The sequence below is a fragment of the Squalius cephalus genome (genome assembly GCF_949319135.1).
Source record: "Squalius cephalus genome assembly, chromosome: 18".
In the NCBI taxonomy this organism is placed as follows: domain Eukaryota; kingdom Metazoa; phylum Chordata; class Actinopteri; order Cypriniformes; family Leuciscidae; genus Squalius; species Squalius cephalus.
Genome location: NC_137139.1, coordinates 34,834,901 through 34,847,400, shown reverse-complemented (window position 1 = coordinate 34,847,400; position 12,500 = coordinate 34,834,901). Strand labels below are relative to the sequence as shown.

At 33.4% G+C, this 12,500-nt stretch overlaps 1 protein-coding gene across 3 annotated transcripts in view; it reads left to right on the top strand.

The window, feature by feature from the left end:
• ednrab (endothelin receptor type Ab) overlaps positions 1 to 12,500 on the top strand; it is a 21,382-nt gene that overhangs the window by 1,346 nt on the left and 7,536 nt on the right. The window contains exons 1-3 of one of the 3 annotated variants that reach the window (XM_079848314.1): positions 3,654 to 3,695; positions 3,802 to 4,245; positions 6,754 to 6,881. In XM_079848314.1, the coding sequence (XP_079704440.1) occupies positions 3,847 to 4,245; positions 6,754 to 6,881 (527 nt within the window). In that variant the 5' untranslated portion in view covers positions 3,654 to 3,695; positions 3,802 to 3,846. Of the gene's footprint in view, positions 1 to 3,653; positions 3,696 to 3,777; positions 4,246 to 6,753; positions 6,882 to 12,500 lie in introns of those variants that run through there. The other 2 variants (XM_079848315.1, XM_079848313.1) reach the window with 2 other exon arrangements.

Genomic DNA, 12,500 nt, shown 5'->3' with positions numbered 1-12,500 from the left:
GAACTAAAATTAAAGTGAAAACAGAGAACATAAAAATAAAAATCAAAACATAAAAAACAATATTAAAATGAATAAATATAGCAAAATAAAATTAGACATTTAAAACCAACAAAAACTAATAAAAATGACAAAAATACAACAAACTAAAATTAAAGTGAAAACAGAAAACATAAAAATAAAATAAAATTCAAAACAAAAACAAAAACTAAAATAGTAAAACTAATAAATATACAAAAAATAAAAACTATATAAACATACTTTACAAAAACTGCAAAAATTACAAAAATACAACAGAATTGCTAAAACTTGAACTGAAAGTGAAAACAGAATATTAAACTCTAACTCAAAGCATGAATAAACTGATGGTAAAGTGACAGATCTGTGTGTGAGAATCAGTGTGAGGAAAAGCACATGATCTGTGGTTCAAACCCAGTTCAAAGTGAATCTGCTGGATTGATGTGATAGTGAACTGTGTGTTTGTGGCTTTTCATTAAGTTACAATCACTGGCATGTGTGAGCGGCTGTTTTCATCGCATTAGTTGGAAAACACACTCCAGTCACTTTCACACTCATGAGTTCAAAACAGAAGTCTATGGGGCGAGTGACCAGACGCTTTCAAAAGCCAAAATAATGTGTTTTTAACATATAATATTATAATATTACACTATAGTACAACTAATAAATATACAACAAATTTATAAAAATGACAAAAATACAACAAAATTACTAAACCTTTAACTAAAATTAAAGTGAAAAAAGAAAATATAAAAAGAAAAGAAAATTCTAAATATGAACAAAAACTATAATAGTAAAACTAATACATATACAAAAAATAAAAACTATACTGACATACTTAAAAACAACAAAAACTGATAAAAATGACAAAAATACAACAAAATTGCAAAACTTTAACTAAAATGATGGTAAAGTGAAAAAAAAATCTAAATATGCACAAAACTATAATAATAAAACGAATAAATATACAAAAAACTGATAAAAATGACAAAAATACAACAAAATTGCAAAACTTTAACTAAAATAATGGTAAAGTGAAAAAAAATAATAAAATAATTCTAAATATGAACAAAACTATAATAATAAAACGAATAAATATACAAAAAACTAATAAAAATGACAAAAATGCAACAAAATTACTAAAACTTTAACTAAAATTAAAGTGAAAAAAGAAAATATAAAAAGAAAAGAAAATTCTAAATATGAACAAAAACCATAATAGTAAAACTAATACATAGGCAAAAATAAAACAATAGACATATTTTAAAACAACAAAAACTAAAAGTGTAAACAGAAAAAATATAATTCAAAATATGAACAAAAACTATAATAGTACAACTAATACATATACAAAAAATAAAAACTATACTGACATACTTAAAAACAACAAAAACTGATAAATGACAAAAATACAACAAAATTGCAAAACTTTAACTAAAATGACTGTGAAGTGAAAAAAATTAAACAAAATAAAAATTCACAATATGAACAAAAACTATAATAGTAAAACTAATACATATACAAAAATAAAAACTATACTGACATACTTAAAAACAACAAAAACTGATAAAAATGACAAAAATACAACAAAATTGCAAAACTTTAACTAAAATGATAGTGAAGTGAAAAAAATTAAACAAAATAAAAATTCAAAATATAAACAAAAACTATAATAGTAAAACTAATACATATACAAAAAATAAAAACTATTCTGACATACTTAAAAACAACAAAAACTGATAAAAATGACAAAAATACAACAAAATTGCAAAACTTTAACTAAAATGATAGTGAAGTGAAAAAAATTAAACAAAATAAAAATTCAAAATATAAACAAAAACTATAATAGTAAAACTAATACATATACAAAAAATAAAAACTATACTGACATACTTAAAAACAACAAAAACTGATAAATGACAAAAATACAACAAAATTGCAAAACTTTAACTAAAATGACTGTGAAGTGAAAAAAATTAAACAAAATAAAAATTCACAATATGAACAAAAACTATAATAGTAAAACTAATACATATACAAAAATAAAAACTATACTGACATACTTAAAAACAACAAAAACTGATAAAAATGACAAAAATACAACAAAATTACTAAAACTTTAACTAAAATTAAAGTGAAAAAAGAAAATATAAAAAGAAAAGAAAATTCTAAATATGAACAAAAACCATAATAGTAAAACTAATACATATACAAAAAATAAAAACTATTCTGACATACTTAAAAACAACAAAAACTGATAAAAATGACAAAAATACAACAAAATTGCAAAACTTTAACTAAAATGATAGTGAAGTGAAAAAAATTAAACAAAATAAAAATTCAAAATATAAACAAAAATTATAATAGTAAAACTAATACATATACAAAAAATAAAAACTATACTGACATACTTAAAAACAACAAAAACTGATAAAAATGACAAAAATACAACAAAATTGCAAAACGACAAAAATACAACAAAGTTACTAAAACTTTAACTAAAATTAAAGTGAAAAAAGAAAATATAAAAAGAAAAGAAAATTCTAAATATGAACAAAAAACATAATAGTAAAACTAATACATATACAAAAAATAAAAACTATACTGACATACTTAAAAACAACACAAACTGATAAAAATGACAAAAATACAACAAAATTACTAAAACTTTAACTAAAATTAAAGTGAAAAAAGAAAATATAAAAAGAAAAGAAAATTCTAAATATGAACAAAAACCATAATAGTAAAACTAATACATATACAAAAAATAAAAACTATACTGACATACTTAAAAACAACACAAACTGATAAAAATGACAAAAATACAACAAAATTGCAAAATTTTTACTAAAAAGATAGTGAAATGAAAAAAATTAAACAAAATAAAAATTCAAAATATAAACAAAAACTATAATAGTAAAACTAATACATATACAAAAAATAAAAACTATACTGACATACTTAAAAACAACAAAAACTGATAAAAATGACAAAAATACAACAAAATTGCAAAACTTGAACTAAAATGACTGAAGTGGAAAAAACAATTTTCTAAATATGAACAAAAACTATAATAGTACAACTAATAAATATACAAAAATCTAATAAAAATGACAGAAATACAACAAAATCACTAAAACAGATATAAAAATAACATATAAAAAAGATTATATGAAAAGAAAAGACAATTCTAAATATGAACAAAAACTATAATAATAGTTTTAGTAAAACTAATACAAAAAATAAAACATATTTTAAAACAACAAAAACTAAATTAAAGCTAAAACAGAAGAAAAAAAATCTAATTCAAAATCTGAAAAAAAAAATGGCTACAACTTTAACAAAAATTAAAGTGAAAACAAAGATTAAAATCTAATTTAAAACATGAATAAACCTTGTATGTGAATGATGGTAAAGTGACAGAGCTGTATGTTATTTTTATTAAAGTGCCTTTTGACAGTTTTAACTGTAGGATCACACTATAAAAGATAATTTATAAGTGCATGTTTTACCTAAAATACTATTTCAGTTTTTATACTTACAAATTTCAATGTTATTTGTGTAATTTACTAGCAATTTCTGAGTGAAATTTGTTTCTACACCCTTTTTTGTGTTACAGACTGGATTTAAAGATCCATATCAAGTGAATGTTTCCTTGTTTAGTGCTTTTATATGTCAAAGTAAATAGTTTTATCCCAGTATTTTAACATTGATCTCGCCCCACAGACGTCCATACATCAGATTGTAATAAACCCAGAACAGTTTCTCTTTGTTCCTGTCCTGTAGAGACACTGACCCCAGATCTGAAACAAAAGGAGTCTTTGATCTGCAATGTTGCCCCACAAAACCCACCGGGTCACTCTGTTAATGACGCTCATATCCTGCCTGCTGATTGGCCATGGAACCTGTCAATCAAACTCATCCAACAGCTCTCATCTCTCTGATGACCCTGAGTCCCCGGGGTCGAATCGCGTGACCTCTGACCCCAGATCTGCCCAGGGTCGTCCACCGGCGTGTCTCAGGAGGACGTCTATTGAGGGTTTGTTCAAGTACGTGAACACGGTCCTGTCGTGCGTGATCTTCGTGGTGGGAATGCTGGGAAACGCGACGCTTCTGAGGATCATCTACCAGAACAAGACCATGAGGAACGGCCCGAACGCTCTGATCGCCAGCCTGGCCCTCGGAGACCTCGTGTACATCGCCATCGACATTCCCATCAACCTCTACAAGGTAATAATGAGAGAAACACACACACACACACACACACACACGCTCTAACATCCTCTCCATCGACATTCCCATCAACATCTACAAGGTAATAATGAGAGAAACACAAACACACACACACACACACACTTTCACATCCTCTCCATCGACATTCCCATCAACATCTACAAGGTTAAACTTTAAATATTAATATATGAAATAATTATTTATATATCCCCCCCTCCCCCAATAACATTAAAACTGCACATTTTAGAGTGGCCTTTTATTGTGGCCAGCCTAAGGCACACCTGTGCAATAATCATGCTGTCTAATCAGCATCTTGATATGCCACACCTGTGAGGTGGATGGATTATCTCGGCAAAGGAGAAGTGCTCACTAACACAGATTTAGACAGATTTGTGAACAATATTTGAGAGAAATAGGCCTTTTGTGTACATAGAAAAAGTCTTAGATCTTTGAGTTCAGCACACGCGTTTATAATTTTGTTCAGTGTAGATATATATATATATATATAAATCTAAAAGTATTTTATAACTAAAATATTCTAATAAATAGTATTACATTTGTCTAATATTTTAAAAACATTATTTATTCATATTTTGGTACTATACGGTAGGGGTGGGCGATATCTCGATATTTACGATATATCGAGATATTTTTTAAACTCGATATGGATTTTGACATATCGTATATATCGATATATTGTTTATATTTAATTCTGATTTCGCCACTTTGCTTGTTTGCCTTCTATGTGCTGTGCTCGCCGTTGCCGTCCTCCGCCTGCTTGCTTTTGTTCCCCCTCCCCTCGCGTGTTGTCTCATTCAACCAAGTCACATCAATCTTTACCCGCCCAGCGAGTGCTTGAAGTGCGTCCGAAACAGCGCGCGCGCGCGATCAGTTGTTGTTGGTATTTTTTTGTGTAGCGTCGCCTCTCGCCGCATTGCTTTTGTTTGAGGGCGCTTAATTTACAAGTGCTTAGTTTACATCACTCACACTTAACATGCTCCCCTGTAGAAACGGGCCTGGCAGCTCGCGCCAGGTCTAGACACGGTGAAAGTTTCCTGATTGTGACGGATGGCCGAATTTACATGACACATTATAAATTAGCGTTAGCCTACCTATTCTGCTATAGATACAGTGCCAAAAAGAAGAGAAGAGGATAAAGACAGAGGTAAAGTGATGTAATGAATGAACAGTTTATCTAATTGCATAGTAGTAAGATACTGTAATTTAATGGCAGTTATTTTTACCTTAAACTTTATGCTAGCAGTTGTTCTGAGTTCTCCAGAGGCCCCAGACAGTGTGATTTTGTAACAATCATGTCAGTTTTTAGACGCATTTTTATAACTTTTTTTAAAATTAATGTTTTACTCTACAGTTGTGCAGTTTTTGGGGGATATATGGCATTTTTTAAATTTATTTGCCAAAATTAGTAATGATATTTAAATACAGGTTTATTAAAAATAGTGCAATATGTATTATTTCTTCCTTTATTTTACAGTTAAATTATTATTTTTGTATACAGGGATTTTTTTTTTTTTTTTAAATGTAGCAGAAACACTTTGTTCATACATGAACTGCCTACCTATTTGCACTTCAATAAAAAAAAGACTTTGTAGTATTTGGCATATTTGTTTTTGCAGTAGTTTTTGGGGGGTTATTTTTCCTGTAAAGATATCGAGATATATATCGTATATCGAGATATAGCAAAATATATCGAGATATATTTTTTGCTTCATATCGCCCAGCCCTACTATACGGTTATCTGGACCACATGTGATGACCTACCCCAACCCCGCCCCTAAACCTACCCGTCACTGGGGTTACGACCATGGTTACGACCAACCAAGAGCGGTTGTGGTCACGTGTGGTCAGGTGTGGTCCGGATCAGGTGTATAGTACCCATATTTTTTAGAATAATATATATATATATATATATGTATATTGTATATATGTCTTATTTAAAAATGAGATATATTATTATATAAATACATTCATTATCAAAATTGTAAATATTAATATATAAAATAGTATAAATGTATAAATATATATTATATAATTATTATATATTATATATAGATATATTATATATCAGTGTAATCATATTTTGTATTTATAATATTTTAACATTATATATATACAATTATATATATATACAATTATATATATATATATATATATATATATATATATATATATATATATATATATATACATATATATTAGTTTAAAAATACTTTAAAAATATTTACAAATATTTTTGTGTAATTTCAATTGACAAAAAAATATAGTTAATAGTATTGTAACTTTAATAATTTTATTTCTAGTTGGTTTATTTCTGAGGTAAACGTGTGCAGCGGTGCGTAAGACAGACTTATTCTGGGACAGTTATCAGAGTAACACTCATCACACGTTCAATCACACACACACTCACAGATAAAGGCGCTTCACTGGTTGATGTTTAAACACACACACAGGTTGTCCAGCGTTTGAAGTGTGTGTGTGTTTCAGCTGCTGTGGATGCGGTGGCCCTTCGACGACAGTGTGTTCGGCCTGTTCCTGTGTAAACTCATGCCGTTCCTGCAGAAAACATCAGTCGGAATCACAGTTCTCAACCTGTGCGCGCTCAGTGTGGACAGGTAACAGACACACACACACACACACACACACACACACACACACACACACACACACACACACACACACACACACACTCCGAAAAGGTTAAATAGTCCAGAAAACACTTGTGCTCCTCGCGGTCAGAAATGAGCGCATTGGAAATGAATGGAGATGAATTTCCCCTAGTGGAAGCGTTTGGTACTGCAGCTAAACACAATCTCACTGAAAGCTAATTTTTTAAAGATATCAACCTCAAATTTAGAACACAAAAAAGTTCTATAACTTCACTTAAACAGTAATTGTAGTTTACGTGCATGTCTTCTTATCTGGTATTATCCGCCTCATTTGAGTGCATACGTTTTTAAAGCACTGTTAGAATTTATGCGCATCTTGGCGTTTCCATCCAGCATTTTTTATGCAATGATAACGCAAAATCGGTGGATGGAAACACACATGCTTTTGTTTATTTTACTTAATATGCTGTTGATGTTTTGCTGTTGATGCTATATATATATACACATGAACCTTTAGGCATAGGCAGGGGCGTAGCCAGGACATTATTTCTGGGGGGGCCAGCTTGGGCCAGTCTTTTATTTGGGGTGGCACTTGATTGTCAAAAACTACTATTTTAAAACTCACTCAGAGTAGCGGTTTTCCCGCGGCTCGTCAGGCCATAAACAATGGATTGAACTTCCTTATGGACACTAATAATGTCTTATTGATAATCCATGTTATTGGGATGGGTGCTTAGATCAGTGGTTCTCACACTTTTTACACCAAGTAGACTACCACCTCAGAAAATATTTGGCTCTCCAAGTACCACCATAATGATCAATATTAAAATACAGTAGCGTAGTAGGCCTAACTATTCAGCTACAGTTATGCACAGCTAAAAAAAACAGGCAGTTTTATTTATAATAAGAATATGTATTGTTGTCAGCCACTTTAAACATTGTAACAACACAGTTTTAACATCAACACTGCACTGTGTGCACTGTTACACAGGTAATTTTTTAAAAAATGTATAAAATCTCATCATAATTTCTCACTGTTTTGTAGCGTTTGCTGCTGCTGCCTTCACCGGCGCTTTCAAAGTTGCCACTGTTGTGTTGTTAGCAGCACTAGTGCTTGGTTCACTCTCATCCTCTTCAGTTCTTGTATTTGAAACATTCTCCTCCTGATCCAAACTTTTCTTGCCAGATTGAAGCCACAATAGCAGTTTTGAACTTTTCATAATTTAATAATCCACCTAACATTCATTTATATTTAACCTTGATCAAACCTTATATTTAACCTTCTCTACATAAAAAGAAAAATCAGCTAAAAAAAAAATCAGCTGCTCCCAAGCGTAAGCTTTTCAAGGCGACCGTTATAGATCGTATCACTTTGTTTCCATGGTGACGTGTCGTCACACGACCACAACCACTCAATACATACTGATGTAAATATACAAAATATTCACAAATTTGTTAGCTAAAGCATTGAATCGCCTTTATAATGATCACGTTAGTTGGGAAAAAAAAGCACAGTTTGAATTTAGCAGTTGATCACGTTCTACTCACACCGGTGAGATCGAAATTCAGTGTTTCCTCTGTGTGTGTTGAATCGCTATAGTAACTTTACACCGTTTACCTCGTGTGTTGTGAAGCTGTAGTAACTTTACACTGTTTCCTTGTGTGTGTTGTGAAGCTGTAGTAACTTTACACCGTTTACCTCGTGTGTGTTGAATCGCTATAGTAACTTTACACCGTTTACCTCGTGTGTTGTGAAGCTGTAGTAACTTTACAACGTTTTCTCGTGTGTGTTGTGAAGCTGTAGTAACTTTACACCGTTTTCTCGTGTGTGTTGTGAAGCTGTAGTAACTTTACAACGTTTACCTCGTGTGTGTTGTGAAGCTGTAGTAACTTTACAACGTTTACCTCGTGTGTGTTGTGAAGCTATAGTAACTTTACACTGTTTACCTCGTGTGTTGTGAAGCTGTAGTAACTTTACAACGTTTTCTCGTGTGTGTTGTGAAGCTGTAGTAACTTTACACCGTTTTCTCGTGTGTGTTGTGAAGCTGTAGTAACTTTACAACGTTTACCTTGTGTGTGTTGTGAAGCTGTAGTAACTTTACACCGTTTACCTCGTGTGTGTTGTGAAGCTGTAGTAACTTTACACCGTTTACCTCGTGTGTTGTGAAGCTGTAGTAACTTTACAACGTTTTCTCGTGTGTGTTGTGAAGCTGTAGTAACTTTACACCGTTTTCTCGTGTGTGTTGTGAAGCTGTAGTAACTTTACAACGTTTACCTTGTGTGTGTTGTGAAGCTGTAGTAACTTTACACCGTTTACCTCGTGTGTGTTGTGAAGCTATAGTAACTTTACACCGTTTACCTCGTGTGTTGTGAAGCTGTAGTAACTTTACAACGTTTACCTCGTGTGTGTTGAATCGCTATAGTAACTTTACACCGTTTACCTCGTGTGTTGTGAAGCTGTAGTAACTTTACAACGTTTTCTCGTGTGTGTTGTGAAGCTGTAGTAACTTTACACCGTTTTCTCGTGTGTGTTGTGAAGCTGTAGTAACTTTACAACGTTTACCTTGTGTGTGTTGTGAAGCTGTAGTAACTTTACAACGTTTACCTCGTGTGTGTTGTGAAGCTATAGTAACTTTACACTGTTTACCTCGTGTGTTGTGAAGCTGTAGTAACTTTACAACGTTTTCTCGTGTGTGTTGTGAAGCTGTAGTAACTTTACACCGTTTTCTCGTGTGTGTTGTGAAGCTGTAGTAACTTTACAACGTTTACCTTGTGTGTGTTGTGAAGCTGTAGTAACTTTACACCGTTTTCTCGTGTGTGTTGTGAAGCTGTAGTAACTTTACAACGTTTACCTTGTGTGTGTTGTGAAGCTGTAGTAACTTTACACCGTTTTCTCGTGTGTGTTGTGAAGCTGTAGTAACTTTACAACGTTTTCTCGTGTGTGTTGTGAAGCTGTAGTAACTTTACACCGTTACCTCGTGTGTGTTGTGAAGCTGTAGTAACTTTACAACGTTTTCTCGTGTGTGTTGTGAAGCTGTAGTAACTTTACACCGTTTACCTCGTGTGTGTTGTGAAGCTGTAGTAACTTTACAACGTTTACCTCGTGTGTGTTGTGAAGCTGTAGTAACTTTACACCGTTTTCTCGTGTGTGTTGTGAAGCTGTAGTAACTTTACAACGTTTACCTTGTGTGTGTTGTGAAGCTGTAGTAACTTTACAACGTTTACCTCGTGTGTGTTGTGAAGCTATAGTAACTTTACACTGTTTACCTCGTGTGTTGTGAAGCTGTAGTAACTTTACAACGTTTTCTCGTGTGTGTTGTGAAGCTGTAGTAACTTTACACCGTTTTCTCGTGTGTGTTGTGAAGCTGTAGTAACTTTACAACGTTTACCTTGTGTGTGTTGTGAAGCTGTAGTAACTTTACACCGTTTTCTCGTGTGTGTTGTGAAGCTGTAGTAACTTTACAACGTTTACCTTGTGTGTGTTGTGAAGCTGTAGTAACTTTACACCGTTTTCTCGTGTGTGTTGTGAAGCTGTAGTAACTTTACAACGTTTTCTCGTGTGTGTTGTGAAGCTGTAGTAACTTTACACCGTTACCTCGTGTGTGTTGTGAAGCTGTAGTAACTTTACAACGTTTTCTCGTGTGTGTTGTGAAGCTGTAGTAACTTTACAACGTTTTCTCGTGTGTGTTGTGAAGCTGTAGTAACTTTACAACGTTTTCTCGTGTGTGTTGTGAAGCTGTAGTAACTTTACACCGTTACCTCGTGTGTGTTGTGAAGCTGTAGTAACTTTACACCGTTTACCTCGTGTGTGTTGTGAAGCTGTAGTAACTTTACAACGTTTTCTCGTGTGTGTTGTGAAGCTGTAGTAACTTTACACCGTTTACCTCGTGTGTGTGTGTTGGATCGCTATAGTAACATTACACTGTTTACCTTGTGTGTGTTGTGAAGCTGTAGTAACTTTACAACGTTTTCTCGTGTGTGTTGTGAAGCTGTAGTAACTTTACACCGTTTACCTCGTGTGTGTGTGTGTTGGATCGCTATAGTAACATTACACTGTTTACCTTGTGTGTGTTGTGAAGCTGTAGTAACTTTACAACGTTTTCTTGTGTGTGTTGTGAAGCTGTAGTAACTTTACACCGTTTACCTCGTGTGTGTTGGAACGCTATAGTAACTTTACACCGTTTACCTCGTGTGTGTTGTGAAGCTGTAGTAACTTTACACCGTTTACCTCGTGTGTGTTGTGAAGCTGTAGTAACTTTACAACGTTTTCTCGTGTGTGTTGTGAAGCTGTAGTAACTTTACACCGTTTACCTCGTGTGTGTGTGTGTTGGATCGCTATAGTAACATTACACTGTTTACCTTGTGTGTGTTGTGAAGCTGTAGTAACTTTACAACGTTTTCTCGTGTGTGTTGGAACGCTATAGTAACTTTACACCGTTTACCTCGTGTGTGTTGTGAAGCTGTAGTAACTTTACACCGTTTACCTCGTGTGTGTTGTGAAGCTGTAGTAACTTTACACCGTTTTCTCGTGTGTGTTGTGAAGCTGTAGTAACTTTACACCGTTTACCTCATGTGTGTTGTGAAGCTGTAGTAACTTTACACCGTTTACCTCGTGTGTGTTGTGAAGCTGTAGTAACTTTACACCGTTTACCTCGTGTGTGTGTGTGTTGGATCGCTATAGTAACATTACACTGTTTACCTTGTGTGTGTTGTGAAGCTGTAGTAACTTTACAACGTTTTCTTGTGTGTGTTGTGAAGCTGTAGTAACTTTACACCATTTACCTCGTGTGTGTGTGTTGGATCGCTATAGTAACATTACACTGTTTACCTCATGTGTGTTGTGAAGCTGTAGTAACTTTACACCGTTTACCTCGTGTGTGTGTGTTGGATCGCTATAGTAACATTACACTGTTTACCTCGTGTGTGTGTGTTGTGAAGCTGTAGTAACTTTACACCGTTTACCTCGTGTGTGTTGTGAAGCTGTAGTAACTTTACACCGTTTACCTCGTGTGTGTTGTGAAGCTGTAGTAACTTTACACCGTTTACCTCGTGTGTGTTGTGAAGCTGTAGTAACTTTACAACGTTTTCTTGTGTGTGTTGTGAAGCTGTAGTAACTTTACAACGTTTTCTCGTGTATGTTGGAACGCTATAGTAACTTTACACCGTTTACCTCGTGTGTGTTGTGAAGCTGTAGTAACTTTACACCGTTTACCTCGTGTGTGTGTGTTGGATCGCTATAGTAACATTACACTGTTTACCTTGTGTGTGTGTGTTGTGAAGCTGTAGTAACTTTACACCGTTTACCTCGTGTGTGTTGTGAAGCTGTAGTAACTTTACACCGTTTACCTCGTGTGTGTTGTGAAGCTGTAGTAACTTTACACCGTTTACCTCATGTGTGTTGTGAAGCTGTAGTAACTTTACACCGTTTACCTCGTGTGTGTTGTGAAGCTGTAGTAACTTTACACCGTTTACCTCATGTGTGTTGTGAAGCTGTAGTAACTTTACACCGTTTACCTCGTGTGTGTTGTGAAGCTGTAGTAACTTTACACCGTTTACCTTGTGTGTGTGTGTGTTGGATAGCTATAGTAACATTACACTGTTTACCTCATGTGTGTTGTGAAGCTG